This window comes from Meles meles, chromosome 18 (assembly GCF_922984935.1).
Source record: "Meles meles chromosome 18, mMelMel3.1 paternal haplotype, whole genome shotgun sequence".
NCBI classification, from domain to species: Eukaryota; Metazoa; Chordata; class Mammalia; order Carnivora; family Mustelidae; genus Meles; species Meles meles.
Genome location: NC_060083.1, coordinates 43,866,401 through 43,889,287, shown reverse-complemented (window position 1 = coordinate 43,889,287; position 22,887 = coordinate 43,866,401). Strand labels below are relative to the sequence as shown.

General features: G+C 54.9%; 2 protein-coding genes across 3 annotated transcripts; one reads left to right on the top strand and one right to left on the bottom strand.

Moving 5' to 3' along the window:
* The first annotated feature begins 5,986 nt into the window (after nt 1-5,986).
* On the top strand, nt 5,987-12,859 carry HAP1 (huntingtin associated protein 1). Its single transcript, XM_045986266.1, is given in 12 exon segments — nt 5,987-5,999; nt 6,081-6,581; nt 6,673-7,105; nt 7,177-7,195; nt 8,477-8,596; nt 8,693-8,832; nt 8,881-8,959; nt 9,039-9,325; nt 9,327-9,414; nt 10,002-10,349; nt 10,976-11,464; nt 12,767-12,859. Coding segments are annotated over 12 exon segments (2,610 nt in total).
* Nucleotides 12,860-17,965: 5,106 nt separating this feature from the next.
* GAST (gastrin) lies at nt 17,966-20,250 on the bottom strand. 2 transcript variants are annotated; one of them, XM_045986570.1, is made up of 3 exons: nt 20,087-20,250; nt 18,247-18,462; nt 17,966-18,125 (listed from the first exon to the last, which is right to left on the bottom strand). In XM_045986570.1, the coding sequence occupies exons 2-3, from the start codon at nt 18,455-18,457 to the stop codon at nt 18,022-18,024; spliced, it is 315 nt and encodes a 104-aa protein (XP_045842526.1). In that variant the 5' UTR covers nt 18,458-18,462; nt 20,087-20,250; the 3' UTR covers nt 17,966-18,021. The 2 variants fall into 2 exon arrangements, with proteins under 2 accessions (XP_045842526.1, XP_045842525.1); XM_045986569.1 differs by lacking the exon at nt 20,087-20,250 and having other exon boundaries at nt 18,247-18,510.
* Nucleotides 20,251-22,887: the final 2,637 nt, after the last annotated feature.

The following is a 22,887-nucleotide window of genomic DNA, read 5'->3' as shown; positions in this document are numbered from 1 at the left end:
GGAGGAGGAGGCCAACCTCAGCAGGAGAGCCAGAGAAGAGCAGAAGTGAGCCTGTGGGTAATGGATGTTCCCGGATGTTCCTCCAGGTCAAGAGCCTAGCCATCCCTGCTAGAGCCCGGCCCCCACTGTCACCCCAGGTACTTCCCCTCTGCCTTCTCTCCTTCCCTTGTCCTGACCAGCAGGGGGCCTATACACCCAGAAGACACCAGGCCCAGGGGCTCAGTCCCCCAGCACCCTCACTTCCTCAGCCCAGGCCTGGGAGAAGCTCCGAGTGTACAGAGCCGGGGAGTCTGACCAGGATCTGGGGAGGAGGAATCAAGGACAGGGGGCCTGAGGTTGTGGAGGGGCCTGGGCAGTGGTGGGGAAGAGGTGCTGCAGAGGGAGGAGGGGTCCCGGGAGGGAGCCCTACAAGAGAGGAGCAGGAGTGGGGCTGGTGAGGCAGTTCCTCTGGCCTGCCCAAGGCACTCCTACCTAGTCTGATGCAGAAAGTGGTCCTGGTGTCTGGCCCCACCCTGATCCCTGGCACTGAACTGACCCTCAGGGGCTCTTGCCATGGGGTAGCCTGTCCTAGGTTCATTTCCCAGGATCAGGTCAGGCGAGGTGGCCTGAGCAGGGGGTGCCCCGAGGCTGGGGTCAGTGTGACTGTGCTTGGCTTCAAGTTCATGGCTGTAGTGGGTCGCAAGTCCCTTCCTGTCCTCTCTCTGGTTCAGCAGGGGTCAGAGGGTGCGTACTGGGAGGGAAGGAGGAGGTCTAGGGTTTCTGTTCTGCTGACCTCTCTGGTTAGAGCAGCAGCAGAGTGGGGAGGAGAACGAGGCGGAAAGACACCACTGCAGAGGGACGCGCGGGGTCTCCTGGACTGCTGTGGGCTTATCAGCCAGGACAAAATGTTCATTTGTGGAGTGACCAGGGGTCTGAGCGTTGCCTTCTCCATCTATCAAATGAAGTCATCGTACTCTGCCTCTCCTGTGGGGTCACTGATCCCATGGGTGAGGGCTGGCTGGGAGAAGGTGGGGGTGTGTGGGCTGACACTGCCCCCTGGTGGCTATGTCTAGAGTTGCTTTGCCCGGTGCCGGGACCTAGAGGGTCCCCTTTAACTTTGTCTTCTCCGCTCCACTTTCTCCTTCATCACCCTAAACTTCCCAGGGTCCTCCGCGCTGCTTTCTCATGAGCAGGAATAATTCAATTCAGCAAACATCCATTCAGCAGGAGTGGAATGGGTCCCTATTGTATGTCCTGTTCTGGGGAGTTTTGTAGGGGCAGGTGATAAAAAATATTAAATGTTAAGAAATTAGATACTGGTGTTGGATGCACAACTCTGTGAATTGGACACTTTAATTTTTATTTTATTTTGAAGATTTATTTATTTATTTCAGAGCGGGGGGACGAGGGCAGAGGGAGAGAGAGAATCCCAAGCAGACTTCTTGCTGAGTACAGAGCCTGACCTGGGGCTGGATCCCAGGACCCTGAGATCATCACTCAAACTGAAACCAAGAGAATGTTCCACCAACTGAGCCACCCAGGAGCCCCTGTGATTTTGTTTTATTTATTTTATTATTCATTATTTAAAAAAATATTTTATTTATTTATTTGACACAGAGAGAGATATTACAAGTAGACAGAGAGGCAGGCAGAGAGAGAGGAGGAAGCAGACTCCCCATTGAGCAGAGAGCCTGATGTGGGGCTCAATCCCAGGACCCTGAGATCATGACCTGAGCTGAAGGCAGAGGCTTAACCCACTGAGCCACTCAGGTGCCCTGTCCCTGTGATTTTATTTTTAAGTAATCTCTACACCCAACATGGGGCTCAAGCTTACAACCCCAAGATCAAGAGTCCTATGCTCCACTGGCTGGGCCAGCCAGGCACCGCTGGACATTTTTAGGGGCTCCTGGGTGGTTCAGTAGGTTAAGTGTCTGACTCTTGGTTTGGGCTCAGGTCATGATCTCTATTGGGAGCTGGAGCCCTGAGTGAGGCTCCCTGCTCGGTGGGGAGTCTGGTTCCCCTCTCCCTCTGCCCTTCTCCCACCTTGTGCACTTCTCTCTCTGAAATGAATAAATGGTCTTTTTAAAAAGCTGTTTTGTTTCCTGGCGATTCACAGACCTGTACCCCTGGGGCTAGTAATACATTATATGTTAATAAAAATAAAAAATTTAAATTAAAAAATAAAATGAAATAAATATAAATTTTTTAAAAAGCTGTTTTGTTTCAAGAGCAAGAGCCATAGGGTCGTTATGGTCTAAATGTTTGTGTCCCCTTGCAATTCATGTTGAAATGCTAACCTCCAGTGTGATGGTGTTAGGAGGCGGGGCCTTGGGGAAGTGACTAGATCACGAGGTGGGAACCCCCATGAGTGGGAACTGATGGCCCTTGTAGAAGAGCCCCCAGGAGCTCCCTCGGCCCTTCCGCCATGTGACGACCACTGGCAGAAGACAAGACAGCAGTCCACGGACCAGGAGTGGGAGGTCTCACCAGGCACCACATCTGTGGGCACCTCCGTCTTCCAGCCTCCAGAGCTCCGAGCAACAGTTTATAAACCACTCAGTCTATGGTATCTCGTTAAAAAGCCCGAGCCAACCAGGACACCGTCTACTGTCTCTACTCTCAGCCGCAGCCGTCTCTTTCTCTCATTAAACTTAAGATGACATCTCTCTGATGACAAGCCGTCCACTCCCTCAGGCGAGGTCTGCTCCATGGGGCCTGCTGCTCCCTTTCTTTTTCTTTCTTTCTGTTTTTTTTTTATTTTTTTATTTTTTTTAAAGATTGTATTTATTTATTTGACAGACAGAGATCACAGGTAGGCAGAGAGAGAGAGGGAAGCAGGACCCTGAGATCATGACCTGAGCCAAAGGCAGAGGCTTTAACCCACTGAGCCACCCAGGCACCCCTGCTGCTCCCTTTCTGACCCTCCCCTGCAATCCTCTCAGCTCATTTCAGCCCCTCTGACCTCCCTCTCCTACCTCAAGCCTTCACTTTTGCTGTTGTCTCTCACTCTCTTTGGGTGGCTGTGCTCCCCTGCTCCCTCCCTTGTTCAGCTTTGGACCGGTGCCCACCCGCCGCTCCCAGCCATCCCCTCCTGTTGTCTTTTCCTCCACAGTACTCGTCCCAGCTGAAATATGATGTGATTTGCTTCTTTGTGCAGTGTTTGTAGCTCCCTGCTGCATGCGGGCCCTGGGAAGGCAAAGACCTTTGTATGTTTTGACCACTGATGTCCCCAACCAGTACTAAGGGCAGTTGCGGAAAGCCTAGGAGGAGGAGATTGTGGAGTTTGGATGCCTCCTCTTCTTACCCCAAGCCTCTGGCCTGACACCCCCCCCCCCCACCCTTAATAGTTTGGAAGAAGTATTGGAGTCTGGCTGGGAGGAGGGGAGGAAAAGAGGGAGTTGGGGCCAATGGTAGAAGGGATCCATTTCTTACTTCCCCCAGGGACCCATTTCTTACTTCCCTGCCAAGACAGGTTTGGAGGTGGAGCCAATATACATATTTTTAAAGATTTTATTCATTTACTTGACAGACAGAGATTGCACCTATGCAGAGAGGCAGGCAGAGAGAGAAGAGGAAACAGGTTCCCTGCTGAGCACACGCTGGGATCCTGAAGTGAGCCCAAGGCAGAGGCTTTAACTCACTGAGCCACCCAGGCGCCCCCAATATATATATATTTTAAAATATTTTTACTAATTTGACAGAGAAATACAGCAAGAGAGGGAACACAAGCAGGGGAAGTGAGAGAGGGAGATGCAGGCTTCCCGCTGAGCAGGGAGCCCAATGTGGGACTCCATCCTGGGACCCTGGGATCATGATCTGAGCCAAAGGCAGATGCCTAACAACTGAGCCACGCAGGCGCCCCTGGAGGCAGTAATTTAGAAATAGCATAACTAAGGAAGACTGCCCCTCTGATAAACAGGCAGAGAATTCCCTGGGGGGGCTGTTGGGGGTGCAGAGGATCTGGTGCGAGGGAGGTGAGCAGGCACCAGGGTTCGCTCAGCAATCAGGAATGATAAACACTGGCTCCTGAGGAGAGAGGCTGCCCTTTGAGGGGGACAGGTATGAGCTGGCTGGGAGTGTGGCCTGAGATGCAAACTAGGAAGCCATTAATGATTTCTCCTCCCGCTCCCACCCAGACCACCCTGTCAGATGGGTACTTTCCATTTTTCTCATTGTTCCTTGTTTGTCTCAAAAAAATATCACCATGTTCTGTAATTGTCTTAATTGTTTTCTCAGTTATTTGCTTCCCTTTCTAGATCCTGAACTCTAGGAGAACAGGGATCTAGTTTCTCTTACTCTTTGCTGAAAGTCTAGTCTGAGAGTCTAGTACAGTGCCTGATGTATATAAATATATATTAGGGACTCAATAAATATTTGTCAAATGAATGAATGGACCCAGATGGAAGGAAACATTTTTTTTTAAGATTTATTCATTTATTTGACAGATAGAAATTACATGTAGGCAGAGAGGCAGGCAGAGAGAGAGAGGAGGAAGCAGGCTCCCTGCTGAGCAGAGAGCATGATGCAGGGCTCAATCCCAGGACCCTGGGATCATGACCCGAGCCGAAGGCAGAGGCTTTAACACACTGAGCCACCCAGGTGCCCCAACATTCTTTTTTTTTTTTAATTAAAGATTTTATTTATTTGACAGAGATCACAAGTAGGCAGAGAGGCAGGCAGAGAGAGGTTGGGCGGGGGGAATCAGGCTCCCCGCTGAGCAAAGAGCTGGATATGGGGCTTGATCCCAGGACCAGGAGATCATGACCTGAGCCAAAGGCAGAGGCCCAACCCACTGAGCCACCCAGTCGCCCTGGAAGGAAACATTCTTTTTTTTTTTTTTTTAAAGATTTTTTTTTTTATTTATTTATTTGACAGAGAGAGATTACAAGTAGGCAGAGAGGCAGGCAGAGAGAGAGGAGGAAACAGGCTCCCTGCGGAGCAGAGAGCCCGATGCGGGGCTCGATCCCAGGACCCTGAGATCATGACCCAAGCCGAAGGCAGCGGCTTAATCCACTGAGCCACCCAGGCGCCCCTGGAAGGAAACATTCTTATCACAATCCTTCTGCATGGGAAAGCTGCTAGACAGGGCATTCTGATCCTCGTTCCTGGGTTGTGTCTCTTGTTCCATGCTGTGTCACAGACGCCCGACTCCCAAGGCACGTTGTCAGCACTAGAAGTCTCTGTCCCAGCTGCAGTCCTTGGGCAGCAGCCCCAGTTCTGGGTTCAGGCTTATCTTGGTGGCTGTGGGGAAGGGATTTCTGGAATTCCTTCGAGATGGATTCATGTGGAGGGGGCTGGGCGTTATCACAAAAATCTAGAAGGGAAGATGAAGCCTCAACAGTAGAGGGACTGAAGAGGAGACTGCACAAATATTGAGAAATATTTAGGCAGTAAATCAAGCGGGATGTGATTGATTATCGAAGGGAAGAAAATTGGGGCACCAAGAATGATTCTAAGGCTTTTTTAAAAAAATATTTTATTTATTTATTTGACAGATAGAGATCATAAGTAGGCAGAGAGGCAGGCTCCCCGATGAGCAGAGCTCTATATGGGGCTCAATCCCAGGACGCTGGGAGCATGACCTGAGCCAAAGGCAGAGGCCTTAACCCGCTGAGTCATCCAGGCACACCAATTCTAAGGCTTTAAAAGAATTAGTTCCACAACCATCTCTTTCTGGCCGGCAGATTCTTCCAGTCTAAAGGGGCAGAAATGCCCACCGGACTCCTCTGTGGCCCCATCCAACTCATTCAGGACTTCGGTTGACTCTCATAGATACCCTCTCCCGGGGCACACTCTGTGGGACTCGCTCCCTGCGCTGAAGGGGAGCCCGTCTGGTCTTGGAGACAGACACACTCAGCACTGCCTGCCACCGGGTAAGGGATGCTCTGGGGGCACGCTCTGGGGGAACGCGCAACGAGGTCCGAGGAGTCCTCACTTGGGGAGCCTCTAAGCGCAGTCTCCAGGAAGAACAGGTGTCTGCCAGGGTGGAAGGAGGTGGGCAAATCAAATGAGGGCTGGAGGTAAAGCACTAGAAAAGGTAATAAGAACAAGTAAGATATAGGAAAGAGGGCTGTCTAGCGGCTGGAGGACGGGGGTGTGAGCGCGTGGACCACAGTGTGACGCCCCAGAGTGGGCAGCACGTGGAAACTGTACTGGAGTTTGGATTCATCTCCCGGCTACCGGGAAAGCACAATACTGCCCTAACTCCCAGATCATATCCGGGGTGGGCAGCCGGCAATCACGTCGGGAGTGGACGGAGTGGGTGTTCCCAGCTAGGAACTTCGAAATCGCCATACCCGAATTCCAGGGAAGCTGCGACTTGGGGCAGAACCATTCTCGGGAGGAGGAGAAGCCCTGCATTCGTAACCAGAGCCCATGGAACCGGCTGGGACGGCCACTCGACTCTTCTCCTTATTCTGATTTTTGCGCGCTGCCTCCCCACCAAGGCTTCCCTTGCGCGCGACCCCCAGTCCCGGACCCACGGGTTGCTCCCGGCCGCGCACTCCCGTGCGTCGTACCGCTCCGCGGGCGCCCACTCCGGGCGCTGGTTATACAGGCCGGGCTGCTGCAGCGGATTGCGGACTCAAGTTGCGTCCTAATAGGTCGGGGCCCGGGTACGCGAGACACCGGTTCAGAAAAGGGGATCCAGCCGGAATCACCCTCTCACCCCCGCCGTGGCGCATCTCACTCCAGAGCCCTCTGCGCAGGCACCCGCGGTCGGACAGGGAACAGGATCCAGATCCCCATCCGTCTCGGGACTCCCAGCCCCAGCTCGCCTGATCTCCAAGGCTGGATCGGGGGCAGGAATCCCACGCGCGTCCGCATTCTCAGCCGCCCGGGGGAATGCCCAGTCCTTGCCCAGCAACTCGGACGCGCCACGGACCCGCTTCATATTTCAGGGACCCTCTGGTCCCCGGGCCACTGGCCTGGGGACTGGAAAAGCAGCGGGCATCTGGAAGACGCCGGCCGCCTACCTCGGGCGCGCCGCCTTTATTCGCGATCTGGGTAAACCCGCTCCGCGGAACTCCAGGGCGGGTGGGACGCAGGCACTCCGGTGGAGAGGGGGCCGCGTCGGTTCCAGGCGCCCCGGCCCTTCTGGCATTCAGTCTTATCGCTCTACCCATTTGTGACGTCACGGTCTGCGGAGCTTGTCCGGTCGCCTCTTCACTATCTCCTCCTCCCTTCTGTCGTCTGCAGGTCGTTGACTGGGGGTCAGGTCTAGGGGCTCTGCGCGCCCGTTGCTCTGCAGATCGGCGCACTCTCAGGGCACCGTCCTCCCCCGCCCCAGGCTATCGCAGTGCCAGGAGAAGGGCAGGTGCTGAGGGATGGCGCTGCCCCGCGCGGGCTGGGGAGGTGGGTGGGCGGAGCGGGAGGTTTTGTCCACCTTTTGGTTGCGGGGGCGGGGGGGGGGCGGGTGTCAAAGCCGTGCTTTCCCCAGCCTACGGATGGGCGGAGCCTCAGGTTTCTTCCCCTCATAGCCTCTCCTGGGTGACAGGAGATCCGTGGATTAGGTCTAAAGGCTTAGGCCCCCCCACTGCAGTGGTGGAAAAGTTTCTTTCTTCTCTCCATACGCAACAGGTGCAGGGCGGGTGACTGTGTCTGTTTTCTGACCCACGAGGCTTCAGTGAGTCGGCCAAGACTCCAGTGAGTCTTGCCCTCTGGGTAAGGAGGAATGAGCCAGTCTGTGGCTGTACTTCCACCAGCCGCCTGCATTCTCCTGGGTGCCAGGGACCGAGGCGGCCGAGAAGCAGTTCCACCTGAGCTTGGAGGACTGGGATCCTACACCTTGCCCAGGCCCCTCCAGAACAAGAGTCCAGCTGGTCCTGGGAGCAGGGAAGGGAGTGCTGAGTACTGGGGGGGGGGCTAGGGGCAGCGGCGCTGTGTGTGGAGAGGATATTGGGGGCAGGAAGGGAGCTCAGTCTTCTCCTCCCTTGTTGCTGACTCTTGTTTTTGTGGGAGAATTTGGGGATCGGACAGGAAACAGTGGGATGTAGGGTGGGATATGCTCCCCTTTTTCTGACACAGCCGCACCCCCTGATTTTGCATCCCTTTGTCCTGACCCGCCGGTGAGTCAAGATCACCCAAGAAGCTCTCAGGTTGATGTTGAATCTGCTGGAGGACGTGGGTATTGCCTTCCCCACTGGGGCCAGCCTGAGTCTTAGCCAGGCCTCCCTTTTAAATCTGCCCGGAGGGGTAGGAGTCCTGTCTGTTCCCTGTTTCACTGTTTTTCTGGGGGCCAAGCTGGGGGTCCCTCTTATGAGATCCAGACTGGAATTGCTCTTAAAGCCATCTTTTCCGTAAGGGGACATGGAGTCAGGTTCCACAGTGGGTTGATGGCAGGTTCTTTCCTAGTACCCTGGAAAACTAGGGTGTGGAAAGGTTTCCCTTAGTGGCCTGGCTTCCCTTTGACCCCTGTGTATTCCCTAGCTTCTCCCACCTGTCTGGGAGATTCCAGAAAACAAAAAAGTATTCCCCATGGTTGTGGGTCTCTCTGTAGAGAGAGCGGGACCTAAATATGGCGGCTCGCATTGGCCAGTCCCTGGCGAAACAGAACCATGTTCTGATGGAGGAGAAGAGCAAGCTGGAAACCATGCTGGGCTCAGCCAGGGAGGAGGGAGCTGGGCAGGGAGGAGGGGCACGGGAGTGGGCCCGAGCCTGCCTCTGCCTGCCTTCCAACACAGATCCTTCCCCTCCACCCCCCCCCCAATGGCAGATTTTACATCTCAGACGCCAGCTGTGCTTGCGAGATGATTTCTTCCAGCTCTACTCCGACTCTGATGAGGAGGAGGAGGAGGAGGAGGAGGAAGAGGAGGCAGAGCAGCAGCACCATCATCCCTATGGAGCCTGTGGGCTGTGAGTGTCCTGCCATTTCGCTGGAGCAGTCCCTTCTCTGTGCCTCAGTTTACCTGTCTGTGCACACATGGTGCACCTGCCAGCAGGGTTGCTGGGGCTAAATGAGACCACCCTGCTGAGCCTGGGGGTGGGGGGAAAGACCCTGGGGGGGCTGGGCCCTGGGTCCCCCAGCCCTGGGCCCTGACTTCCCTTTCTCCTGCTGCTAGGACTTCCTGCGGAAGGTCGAGTCACTGCACTACTGCCCCCAGCTGGAAACCCTGCAGGAGCAGCTGAGGCGGCTGGAGGAGGAGAACCAGGGAAGGGACCCAGGCCCAGGGAAGGTCACAGGGTGTTCTAGAATGCCTGACTCTGGCGCTCCATGGGGCCCCATTCCATGGGACCTCTTGCTTCAGAAAGGGCTGCCAAACAGTCGGCAGTGTGCCTGGGAAGACTTGCTGGAGCGGGTAGGGAGGCTTCAGGTGGGGCTGGTGTGTCTTGGGTGGGGCTGACCAGTCTCGGTCCTTCCAGTATGGAGTGCAAATGGAGAAGTTGCAGCGGCAGCTGGCTTTGGAGAAGGAAATCCAGATGAGGCTCCAGGTTGAGGTGAAGCTCCCCCTGGGTCCTGCCTGGGCCTTTGAGAACCCCTGGCCCAGAGCCGGGAACTCAAGGCCCTTGGCCAGCTGGCTGTCTGTCCTGGGAAGATGAGCTCCTTGAGCAGGTTCTGGATCTGTCCCTTTGCACACTCATGGTGTCTGCTGTGGGGCCTGGCTGTTCAGCCCTTTCTGAAGCAAGAGGTCACGTGGAAGGGGGCCTGAGTGGAGCAGAGTCCAAGGACTTGCTCAGGGGCATCCTGCACGTCCTTATGTGGGTCTGGAGCCTGGGCCGTGTGTCTGCAGCAGAACCTGCACGTGGCTTTCCAGCTGCAGGACCTGCAGGGGAGGTACGCAGAGTGGGGGGGGGGGCATGCCGACTGAGGCCCAAGAGGAGGTGAGGACCCTCGGCCAGTGAGCCCCCGTGTCCCCTGGTTCCTGTCACCTGCTACACATACACTGTACCCCTGGTGAGGACCACCCCCTCTGCCTTCTGCCCTCTGTGTGCTCTCCCCTGCTGGCTGATTTCCATCCCCCGTCCCTTTCTGGCCCTGGAAGTGGGGCTGGGTTTCTGTGGGGATCCCCTGCTCTCCCCTGCAGGAGGCCCTTCCTGGTTTCCAGGAGACCCTAGTCCAGGAGCTCAGAATATCTATAAGGAAGATTACCTTAGACTCTGTGCTTTTTTATGGAAAGGTGCGCTGCTGGGCTCCCCCCAGGCTCCTGCCTGACCCACACTCACCTTCCCAGAGTGTGGAGGGGGTTTGCTTTTGCTTTCGTTCACTCTTGCCCCACCCCCATTACCTGCCTGCCCCCCCCCTTTTCTCTGTCCACGTGTGTGGGCCCGTCATTTCTCCAGGGACTTTTTCCACACTGGGGCCCCAGGGACTTTGCAGTTTCAACTCCTGTTGTCTTGGGACAGTGATGGCCCTTTTCTCTGTTGAAGGAGTCATGGGATGATCGCAGAGGAGATGTCACACTTGGGGTAAGTTGGCCAGGTGCTCCCCCGTCACCGGCCTCACTTTAGCAGCCAGACAACCACCTGTGACCCTGCCATCCTGGAGAAGGCTGGGCGCTCGGGGCTGGCTGGGCTGAGGTGTTTTGGGAAGGGGATGCCCCCTCTTCCTTCGGACTTGCTCATAGTTGGCCAACTGACTTAGGCTGTTCCACGTGGGGACCGAAGCCTTCCCTTCACCTCACCAGGGACTGAGGGGAGAATGAACACTGGCGTAGGGCTGGGGATGTCTGGGACTTGAGTCCCGGCTTCTTTCCTTTATTGACTGTGTGTCCCTGGGCAAATCGCTTGACCTGTCTGAGCTTTACCAAAATGGATTTTTTCCTATGGCAGCTAGCTGTGGGCTGGGCCACGAAGGTTAAATCAGGGAGAGGAATATTATCTTTGCTCCTCTGGGGTGTGCACAGGGTGGGGGGTACCAGGGGCTTGTGGGGCTTGTGCAGGATGGGTGGCCCTTCTCCCTCCTTCTTACCTGGAAGCCTGGATGCTGGTTCCCAGCCCCCCCCCCCCCCCCCCCCCCCCGGGAAAGAAGTGGGGAGGAGCCATCGGGTCTTGAGGGTAGACTGGGACAGAGAGCAGGGAGCTCCTCAGCCCTGGTGGCCAGGGATGTCCCACAGGAGTGGATGATGGGGGAGTGGGGGCTCTGGCTGGGGTAGGCTTTCAGGGGCACGGAAAGACGTTCCTGTCTCCCTGGTCAGGTTCAAGCTGTGCGGCAGTGAGGCGCAAGAGCAGGAACCGGGGGTTTGAGGCTGAGAAGAGGTTAATGACAGCCGAGGATTCTGTGCCTTCAGAGGAGCTGGGGGCCACAGAAGAGGGGGTGCCCGCTGGGGACGGGTTGACAGAAGAGGCGGAGCTGGTGTTGGAGGAGGCTGAAGCCTGGGAGGAGGTGGAGCTGGAGCTGGATGACAGCGTGGTGTCCTCGACCCTGGAAGCCAGCGGCTTGGGCCCCTCTCACCCAAGCATGAAGCATGTCCTCCAGCAGGTGGCCGAATGGTGGGATTCGGGGTACAGGTGGCAACTGAGATAGAAGATGTTCCAGAAAGGTGAGAAGGTGAGTGTGCTCCCACAGGGGTCACTCCTCAAGGCCCCCCCCACCCCGCCAGCAGGACAAGCTCATGGAGTGCTCACTGACTCCAACCTGACCCCACCCAGTGTGCTTATTTGCATGGACTTTGGGTATCATTTGCATAGGTAACAGGGAACTCTGGTCCCAGGGCTCATTTATGTGGAATTTGCATAAGATTCCAGAGTTCTACCCCCTTTTCTCTCGGGGATGCTGGGCTAGGGGTCAGTACCAGGACTGCTGCCCTCCATGACACCTTAGCTTCCTGTCTCTGCTGCCCCCGTCCCCAAGGCTCCCCAACCCTAGGGCAGTGGCAGCAGCAGTCCAAAACAGTGTCGGGGGCATGATCGCAGAGCAGCAGCCTGGGTGCTGACCCTGGACTTCCAGAGACTGGAGGAGGACAGGGCCAATCACCTTCCCAGGACCTGGGATGAAGAGGGGGGTGTTTTGGGGCCACCCAGGCCCTTGGGACAAAAGCCTCTGCCAGCAAGGGTGGTCGGACCTGTCCCCTGGGTGAGTTTGAAGATGGGCTAGGTTCTCCTCTCCCCAGCTAGAAACTCCAAGGTTTGGAGAGCTAAGTGCCAGCTGCCTTCACGAAGGTCACAGAGATGCATTGTTTCCCTTTTTTTTTAAAGATTTTATTTATTTATTTATTTGACAGAGAGAGATCACAAGTAGACAGAGAGGCAGGCAGAGAGAGAGAGGGAAGCTGGCTCGCTGCTGAGCGGAGAGCCCGATGCGGGACTCGATCCAAGGATCCTGAGATCATGACCTGAGCCGAAGGCAGTGGCTTAACCCACTGAGCCACCCAGGCGCCCACATTGTTTCCTTTAATTGTCACGCCCTTACGTAGATGTGCCCCCTCCCCCTTTGTTAGGTGAGAACAGAGCTAAAGTAACTGGTTGGAGGTCACACAGCTGGAGAGGATCTGAGTCTGTTCTCATCAGCGCTGTGCTGGAATGACTCTCCTAGCCTATCCCTCTCCTCTGACCCTGTCCTGGTGCCTGCCTAGCCTGCTCAATCAGCTGTGAAATTTAGAGCTTGTTGATAGCCTCACCATCATAGGTGGCCTGTCCCAACTCTGGTGGCCTTTTGGTCACTGCTGGGCAGCTTCATCAGGGTCGCCATGGATAGTTGTGCAGTTTGTGTACCAAACAGTGGCCTCTATGGCCGGCGATGGGCAGCCTGCACAATGGTCAGTCGTGACTGTCTTTCTGATATAGTGACAAGGCCTCAGTCCCTGCCCACCGCCCAGGCCCCCAGTTCACCTCCACTCCCCTTCTTTTCCAGGCTTTGCTGTGTCCCAGCAGCCTGCAGAGGCTTCACAGACAGCCTGAGGCCTATCCTTCAGCTAGCTGCCTGGCCAAGTCCCACCTGCCCTAGAAACCTCCTTCCCATCCTCCCAAATGGGACCCTCCTGTGTCAGCGGCGCACCTTCTGTCCTGATGAACCTGGGCTGGGCCTTGAAGACCCAAGCCTGCAGGCTTTCTTGAAATCGGGGACCCTGGCCCTCACTCTGCAGCTGGGCCTGGGATCACGAGCTAGTCAAGGGGGCGGTGGAAGCCCAGGGGGAGGCCGGCCAGCTGCCAGACCCAGCTCTGAGCTGGGCTGGGGGTGGGGCTCAGGCCCTGGTGTAGCAAGCTCTTCTGACGACCCTCCTAACAACATGCACCTTGACCCCCAAGGTAAAGGTGACCTCCAAGTCCTTGCTGACTTTCAGGGACCTGGCCCTCTTCCTCCATTCTTGGTCCTTTCCTCTCAGTCCGTCACTACTGTCGGAAACCCCGAGTGTCTGTATGTGAGGGTGGGGGTCCCTCTGTCCACTGGGGGCCTCCTCCCCGCCTCCCTGCCTGTGGCCCTTGAGTGTCTAGGCTCCCCGCCCAAGTCATCCCCTCCCTGTTGTCCTCCCCTCAGTGCTCCTCGTTTCTTCATTCCAGATGTTCTGCCCTTTCCTACTCTTTATTCCTAAACAGCTGGACTCAGGGGCTCAGGACCCCGCTCGGTCTGACCCTATTCCCTGCTGTGCTACTCGCTCTTCTGTTTTTCTGTTGCTTGTCAGCCCATACACCTGTCGGTGCAGGAAATAAAGGACCTGTGTGCTACCAGGCCTGCACTGGGGCATCTTTCTCTGGGAGTGTGTGTGTGTGTGTGTATGTGTGTGTGTGCGCGCGCGCGCACGTGCTTGTGGGTGCGTGCTGATGCATGCAGCTTTGCTGGGGCAAAGCTGTGGCGAGACAATGGACTTTTGTTAAACACACGACCTAGTCCCATCAACAACCCGTGTGGAGTGGCAGGTGATCTGACAAATGGTGTCGGAGGATGAAACAGGCCCAGGCAGATGAAGTGACCCTCCCAAGGGTCTAAGAGCTGGCTGCGGAACTGGGATGTGAAGCCAAGCCCTCAGGTGTCCTGAGCCCGTGCTCAGGCAGCCTCCCTTCCCTATTTTTCTGCCCCAGGGATTCTGGCCTAGTGCCCTGGCTATGAGGGATAAGGCACGGGCAAGAGTTGCCCACTGTCTTAGGTGGAGGTCCCTTAGACCTGGAGTCAGACCTGCAACAGCATTTGAAGACAAGTAGTTTGTTTGGAAGCTGACCCAAGAAGCACTCCTGGCTGGGAGCGGGCTGGTGGGGGGTGGGGGGCTGTTGGGGGGGGGTATTAAGAAGGAAGGAAGGTAAAGGACATGTGAGGCACTGAGGGTTAACCCTACTGGGGAACTCTGGGAACAAATGTACCCTTTGCATCTCGGGTGTGGCCTGTGGACAGGCGTCATTGGCATCTCCTGGGAGCTTGTCAGAAATGCAAATTCTCAGGTCCCACCCCAGACCTGTAGAGTCAGACTCTGCACGGTCACAAGGATGCTGGGGAATGCACGCGCATGGTAAATTTCGGGACCCACTGAGATGGAGGCCATCTCTGTTATCCCCCCCAAGGGGTGAGGAAGCTGGGCAAGCATCTCCCAGCTGACATTTGTCACTGGCAGCCTTGGGTCTTAATGTCATGCTCTGTGCCCCGTGCGTGGGTAGGAAAAGGCCGCTGGCAGAAAATTTTTTTTAAAGATTCATTTATTTATTTGAGAGACAGAGAGAGTGAGAGCAGGGGGAGGAGCCGAGAGAGAGTGGGAGAGAGAAGCAGGCTCCCTGCTGAGCGCAGAGGCCCATGACAGCTGAAACCAAGAGTCAGATGCCTCACAGGCTGAGCCCCCCAGGCGCCCCAAGAATATTGATGCTTCTAGTGGACCATGGACAGCACATGCCGGAACAGATACTTTTTTTTTTTTTTTAAGATTTTATTTATTTGTTTGACAGATAGAGATCACAAGTAGGCAGAGAGGCAGGCAGAGAGAGAGAGAGGAGGAAGCAGGCTCCCCGCTGAGCAGAGAGCCAGATGCGGGACTCAGTCCCAGGACTCTGAGATCATGACCCGAGCTGAAGGCAGAGATTTTAACCCACTGAGCCACCCGGGCGCCCCAGGAATGGATATTTTTTAAACGATTACACTTTTTGTATGTGTGTATATTGCCTCCATGCCCAGCATGGAGCCCAGTGTGGGGCTTGAACCCATGACACTGAGATCAAGAGCCATGTGCTCTACTGACTGAGCCGGCAAGGCGAGGTGCCGCCTTGCACTGTCTCTTTGCTGTGGGTGGAAGCGTGATGGCATTTGCGTTCTCGGCTGTGGCGGCTCAGGACCGGTGCGTGACAGCTTTGGAATGATCGGGGTGTACCTCCCTGCCCAGTGCACACACATACTGATAAATGGCAACTTCTAAGCACTGACGCAGACTTGTGAACCAGGCTGCGGATCGTGGTTTTCCGTTTGGGCAGCTGACATCAGCCTTAGGCTCGTTTGCTCTTGATCTCTTCTCCTTGCCTAAGACCAACAGGGCTCTTCTTGGCCACCTGTAGGTCTCCAGTTTAGGGGCCCCATAGTCTAAGCTGTTGCTGCAAATCCTGTGGGCTAAGGCTGCCTGGTGAGTAGGTCCTCCTTGCCTCTGATGGATTAAGTGCTGCCACTTGGTCCCCTCTGTCCTGCAATCCTGTCATCCCCGCTGACACTAAGAAGCCTGGGTCCATAGCAGCATCTCCTACATCAGCCCCGGGCTGCAGAGGACACGCTCTGCTGGGCTGCTCAACAATGCTTACTTGTCCTCACCAACACGTTCCTTATGCCCTCCAGGAAAGGACTGGTTTTTGGACCCTGGCAGGGGCAGGAGTCACATGGTGGATTCTCTTGTCTGACATGGCAATTCATTCCAGGGTGACTGCCCGTCTTTTGGCTCCTTCCTCGGTCCTCTGCTGAGGCAGCTCGGGGACCTCACTTGCTCCAGACTTTCAGGGAGTCACGCCCAGCAGGGTGTGAAGATGGGCTCCGCATGTCCTTGCCAGGAGCTGAAAGCCTGAGTCGTGGGAGATGGTCCTCCACTCCCTTATCAACAAACTCTCTCTACCCAGTCCCCAGCCCGCCTCCTCGGTCTGTCAGTTTTGAAAATCCCCTCCTGTATGCGCTTCCTAGTTCCTTCTGTGGCATGTTTTCTGGTTTCTTCAGGACCTGCAGTATTTTGGGTGAATAATCCCGTTTCCGCCATGTTTGGGACAGTGCTTCTGCACAGCCTAAGACTTGACCCTAGTTTTTGGTGTGGAAGCCCTGAAGGGAGGCGGGGGCCAATCGTGAGAAACATCACTTTGCAAGACCTCTGCCTCAAGGAGGCCTGGGCATGCTCTCCAGGGGTGGAGAAACTGCTTTCCTCTGGCAAGGTGGAGGCAATTCCTCCAGCCCAGAAATTCCTGGAAACCTGGGAGTTTAAAGTTCCTCAGGACATTTTCTCAAATGTCCTGTGCAAGGTTATCATGGTCCCATGCCTTTCATTCTAGGACTTTGATAGGGAGACTTGTTGGGGCCCCAATGTCAGCTTCCTTTGTTATCTGACTTCTTACATTCAGATCTTGGGCTTGAGTTAATGGTTGGCTGACCTGAGCCCAACATTTTCTTCCTTCAGAAATCTCTGATCGTTAGCGGTAGCCAATGGACACCACAGCCATAAGCATCATCGCTCTTCTGTCTTGAATGCTGAAGCAATCAGCTACATCAGGGCCCCTAAACCCCGTCCCAATGCACCAACAATGAGAATCTTAGCAGTCGGGTTGCCACAGTACTCCAGAGGTGGTCGGCACCCTGCTTGACGCCAGCAAAGGGTCTGGCTAGTGAAGGATCAAATTCCAGAATCCCAAAATGACAGTTGCTTTCTACAACCCTTCTAGGACCACCTGTTTTCAGAGGAGTCCCCTGGACCAGAGGCAGACTTGGAAATAAGGATTTGAGTTCAAATAGTTTATTTGGAGTGTGGTGATCCCAAAGACCACCGGTGGGAGCCTGTGCGTGCGAGACAGGGAAGGGAGGGCAGTCAACAAAGGGTGCCCTTGAGCAGCTTCCTGCTGTGGGCAAGTGGGGCTCAGTCCTGGGGGGCAATTCTGAGAGACAGAGCTGGATTCACCTCAGAGTTACCCCGCCCGAGGGGTGAGGAAGCCGGGGTATTGATCCTCCTGCTGTCATCTGTCACCGATGCAGGGCTCCTTTGGGAGACACTCACTCTAGAGCATTTGCAGCCTGCCTCGCCTTCAGAAAGCCCTCAGGGGGAGCAGTGGCACCTGCTTGGGGAGGGATGCTGCTGACAGGCAGAGAACTACGGGGGAATATGGGTGTAGCATTCACAGTGCCTGTGCCGGCCACTCACGTGCCCGTCTGATGAGCGTTTATGGGATACCTCCTGTTCTTGGAACCAGGGGTACAGCAGGAAAGAGAGACATGTGGTTCCCACTCTCACAGACTTGCCCTGCTAACTGGGGAAGCAGACAATAAACTAGCTGACGAGACAATGACAGGGTATGAAGTGTGCTCTGAGAGCAACGTCAGGGACTGTGGGGCCGTTAGAGGACACTGGGCGCTGTGTATGAGGCGGGAGGAGCAGAACAGGTGGGTCTCTCAGGAAGAGGCGTTTCAGCCAAGACCCCAGGGCGAAGAAGGGCAGCCAGCCGTGTGAAGCCTGGGAAAAGCCTTCGGGGCACACGGAATGGCGAGGACAGATGTTCTGAGCAGGACCCAGCATGGCGCATTTGTGCAAGGAGAAAGGGAGAGAGGAGGAAGGAACAGGGCACCTGCCGTGAGGACAGCAGGCTGGCTTAGGGCTTTGGCAAGTTTAGGTCTTATCCTAAGTGTGACAGGGAGCATCGGAGGGTTAAAGCCTGGAGTGGCACAATTTGATTTGTCTTTTAGAAAGCTGACTCTGGTTGCGACCCCACCACCATTTCCCACCTGCATGAGTAGGTTAGGGTCAGTGTTAGGGTCTGGGGACACCCAGAAGAACAGGTCATGGTCCCTGCCCCCAGGGGAGTGCTCAGTTTTGCCCACTGCCTCAACCCTATCCCCACCCGCTCCCCTCTCCTGCCCCACACTTGACACAATGTGATCCATTGGAAGCTAGTTTATTTTGAATGTTTTTTCATGGGGCTGGGCTGGGCTGGGCGATGTCTGGGCTCTGAAGCTCCGTTCTAGGGACGCTGGTCCCCTTCCTCAGCACTGCGGCGGCCGAAATCCATCCATCCGTACGCTGCTTCTTCTTCCTCCACCCACGGTCCCTGCTTCTTGGACAGGTCTGAGGGTCAGAGCAGGGAGGGAACGTGAGGATATGGGAAAGACGTCTAGCTGCTGGAAACCAAGGCCAGGGACAGCCCTGGCTGGCCGAGGCAAGCAGGGACGGCTGTCACAGTTCCTACCTGCGACCAGCTGTGGGGGACCTTGGAGCCCTAGCTGCCTTCGCTGGTGAGGGGCTGCGCCCAGCCAGTCCAGCCAGTGTGGCTCCAGGCCCCTATTTGCCCCTGGACCCGAGGGTGCGTCCTGCTGCTGGGAACCGGGCTTCCAAGCAGCTTCAGAGAAGGTGGCCAGAGCCAGCGCCAAGATCAACACGCACACACACAGTCGCTGCATCTTGTCTGTAAAGAAAGGAGGGGCAGAGCCGCAAGATGGGGCCATCCAGGCACCCAGAGGCACAGGCCTGGACCAGCTGGACTCTAGATCCCTCCCTGCGGGCAGGTACAATGCCGTGTGGGGTTGTGGACTGTCCCTCAGCTCGCTTCTCCAGTTCCTGCTAACTCCCCCAGCTCCCAAGCCTTGTCCCCTTTCCTCATCACCTACCTTCGTTACAGCGGTGACTTCTCTTGGAGGAATTTACAACCTAGAGCAATGGTTTCCAAACTTCTGCAGAATTTGAGGCTATGTGAGTGGCTCTGTAGCTGTTTCCCTTTTGTAATTTCAAGTGAGCTTTTAAATAGTCATATCAAGGGTACGTTACAGACGACCTGGTATCTGAGTGGAGACCCCCAGTGTATTCACCGTGGGGTCGGGTCTCACTGTTTCTGCGCTGCCCGTGGAGGGAAGCTTCTCCCACCATTTTTGCTTAACTGAGGACTATCCTGTGATTGTAATGAAGCCGTTAAAAATTAAGCTGTTTTAAAAAAAATTAAAAAAAAATTAAGCTGTTACCATTTGCTCCTGTATGTCAGGGTGACCTGAGTTTGGGGAAACCATAACACAGAAATAAACTGATACTCAAATGAATCTAAAATTCAAATATAAAATTCTATTCTTAGCATTTGTGTTCTTTCAGTCTCATTATTCTGATTGGCTTTACCTTCTAGGAACACATTAATAGTAATAAAATAAGACTCTGTTTTTCATAGTGGGGTTCTCTGTTAGATTTCCTTTGGAAGAGAAAGTGTTCTAGGTGCTAAAGATACAAGGTTGAGGGGCGCCTGGGTGGCTCAGTGGGTTAAGACTCTGCCTTCAGCTCAGGTTATGATCTCAGGGTCCTGGGATTGAGCCCCGCATCGGGCTCTCTGCTCAGTGAGGAGCCTGTTTCCCCTCCCCCTCTGCCTGCTTCTCTGCCTGCTTGTGATCGCTCTCTATCTGTCAAATAAATAAAATAAAATCTTAAAAAAAAAGAAACAAGGTTAAAAAATCAGTGATCTAGAGCTACACTGGCCCATGCTGGCCACGTGTATTGTCCAATGTGGTAGCTAATAAGCAGATATAGCTCTTTACATTTAAATTAATTAAAATAAAAAATTTGTCCCCGAGGCTAGCCACCTTTCCAGTGCACTTGTGGCTGGTGGCTACCATATTGGATGGTGCAGGTACAGACCCCATCATCATGGAAAGTTCTTTCAAACAGCCCTCGTCTAGGAAAGAGCTTGAGATGGGATCCGGAAGCCCTGGGCTCCAATTCCAACCCTTCCCAATAATTTGTGTGACTTTGAGCAAGTCACATCTTCTTGGCCTCAGTTTTTTTACCTAAGAGATGGGAGAAGAGCCTTTGTCTTTCTCACCTTGCAGGATGGGGATGAGTGTGGAGTAAGAAGTTTGAAGTAACAAGGCAGCTCAAAGGAAAGGTATGGGAACGCCAGTGTGGGTTCTAGAGCTGAGACCTAGTCTGGCCCTGAGATAAGAGAAGGGTGGCAGCCTTGGAGACACGGAGACGTGAGCCTGGTACCTTGATGCAGGGAATTGTCCCATCAACCCTCTTCCCCTCCTCTCCACTCCCTTCCTGGGTGCTCTCACCTGCAGAGCTGGGAGATGGGCGATGCTCTAGCCGGCCTGGTGCCTTTTCCTGTCTGCTGCTCCTGGTGCTCCTGCCCTGCCTTATAAAGCCCTCAAGGCCCCTCCCAAACCCCAGGAGGTCAGCCTGCACCACAGCAAGACAAAAGGGTGTGGGCACAGGTCCCTTGCCCCTGCCCTGCCCTGCCCTGCCATTCATTCAGTCATCTACATGGGGGAAGGGAGGGGAGTTGACCTTCCTGGCAGTGAGGGACAGGTGTGGGTTGGGGCCTGGCTTCAGCTGGGCGTGAGGGCAGACAGGAGACAGGCTTCGTGGGGTCAGGAACAGTGCCCCTCACCCAGACCTTGGGGTGCATCAGCCCTCTAGCTACGTCCCCCTGGGGGGCTGGTAAGGCAGTTGCACCCAGTGACCTTGGACTCAGAGGAAGCATCTTTCATCAGACACTGGTGTTTGAAGAGCAGGGAGCGTGTGGATGTCGAGTGCTGTATCGATCCCCTGTCCCCTCTGCCCGGCTCTACAAACAGGATGTGAGCTAGTTATCGGGAGCAATGGGCCGTGGGCTGATGGCCCTGCCCGCTCTGCCTGGGGGCTGCAACCCGGTTGCCTCCGTCACCTCCCTTGCCTGGAAAACCCCAAGTGTCCCCCGCCTTGCGCCCTCTGTGGCGGCTGGGTTCCTGGGTTCCGCTTGCAGCTCCCCTCCACCTCAGATCCGCCCCGTACCCCCTGCCTCTTGCAAACCCCCACCCAGGGCTGATTCTTGCAGCCTCCTGCAGCTGGGGTGTCCCTCCTTTTGTCTTCCAGGGTAGATGGTAATCTGTGTCATGCATTCACCACTTTTCAATATAAAAATACACCTTCAAGTGGTTAGCAAAGAGACTGAATGAAGGGTTTGCCGAAGATGTGCCAGAACACCAAATAGTACGCTTGTTGACTGATTTGATAAATTGCCACCTCGACCTGTTTCGGACCGATGTAATGAGCCCTAGGCTGCTTTTGATTTTTCCACGGTTGACGTTAGAGATTTTGCTTTTGTTCATGCGTCATCAGGGCCCCTTCTTGTCTGGGGGAGTTCTGATGCCCCTTGGGTCCTGGATAAAGGGCAGTGGTACCCATGCTCAGCGACAGCCTTGCCGAGAATTAACAGGTGATGCCGCAGGCTGTGAGGTGTCCATGGCAACCAGCAGCCGAATGTTCTTGTGAATAACCGCTCTAACCCAGGGCCGGGTTCGGTGACTCAGCAGATGGACTTAAGTGAAAAATGACAAATCCAGTGCAGAAATCGGTGATAATGAATTGAATCCAGAGTCTTAGAGATGGAAGGGCCTTTGCTGGGGGCTTGGCAGCCGGTGGTGTGAGGAGCAGCTCTGTTCACGTGCTAGAGAATAGAGATGTTCGTGTTACCATGGTGATGGGAAACAGGAAGCTCTCTGTGGAGCCTTAGTTGTACCAGAACCCAAGATTTCGGCTGTGGAGGGGGTTAGGCAGCCCTCCACCTGCCACCCTGGCTGTTCTTCGCAGGCTGGTCACACAGGGCTGGTGAAAGCAGCAGACAGAAGCGGGTACCCACTCAGCAGGCGATGATCCCCGCTGACTGCGGGCACTGGCAGGGGCGCAGGGAGGGCTCTGCTCAGAGTCGAGAGTCAGCTCTCGTCCTGAGGTGCTTCCAGTCACGAACCTGCATGTTCTGCTCTCAGGGGAACCTTGCCCAATGGGAAACAGAAGCGTTTCCAGGCCCTGCCCTTTTCCAGATGTTGAACTTTGAGCACATCTCTCCTCCTCTCTGTGCTATTTTCTCCTTCAAGAAATGAGGAAAATAACTTGGGTTGGTGGGGGGGGGCATCTTGTGAAGGTGATGTACATAAAGCACCATGCACAGTGCCCAGAACATCACAAGAACCTAATTTGTTTACGGGCCTCCGTTAGCCTCATCTGTGAAATGGGAATCATTCATTCCTACCTCACTGGGCTGCTGTGAAGGGGAAATGTAACAAGGTCTGTGCACACACTTTGCACACATCAGAGAGCTTCTCCTTTCCCAAGACGTAGGAGGGTAATACCCTAAAAAGTATCATCTGTCAATCTAAGACTTTCGCTCCTGCTGGCCACAACTCCAAGGGACACTTGTCCTGGGTTGCCACTGAAGAGGGGGCAGTGATGGAGCCTGTGGAGGCTGGACCTCTCAGAGGCCAGCACCGACTGGTGTACAGAGGATGCGGGAACCGGTGAGGCCAGGATAGACTCCTGGCTCCAGTATTTTGACTCACTGGGTGACCAGAAAATCCAGTTTCTGAGCCTACCAAATTGAAGACCAGATCCCAGACCCTGGGGCCAGGGCCCTCCCTCTCTCTGCGGACCCTGCCCATGTTTCCACAATAGTGACAGTGCTGTGTGACAGGCCCTTTGCATGAATAAATGTGGTTGCTGTTTACCATGGTCCTTGGATGTAAGTACTAATGGGTCCCTATTCCACAGACAAAGAAACTGAGGCTCACACAGGTGAGCAATCCCTGTCCTGAGTTTACAGGACCAAGGAGACCTGCACCAGAAATTCTGGTTCTGGGATCTTTCTCCTCCCAGGAGAGGTGTGGTAGGCAGAATCATGGTGCCCCCAAAATGTCCATACCCCAGTTCCTGGGACCTGTGAATATATGAGGTTACATGGCAAAAGGGACTTTGTCGATATAATTATAGACTTTAAAGTAGGGAGCTTAGGGCACATGGGTGGCTCAATGGTTAAAGCCTCTGCCTTCAGCTCAGGTCGTGATTCCAGAGTCCTGGGATTAAGCGCCATATCGAGCTCTCT

Coding starts and splice junctions, on each gene's coding strand:
- GAST (XM_045986569.1), bottom strand. CDS start 18,502: ATGGCCCCATCTTGCGGCTCTGCCCCTCCTTTCTTTACAGACAAGATG. Junction 18,126..18,246: donor TCCCCCACAGCTGGTCGCAG/GTAGGAACTGTG, acceptor TCTGACCCTCAG/ACCTGTCCAAGAAGCAGGGA.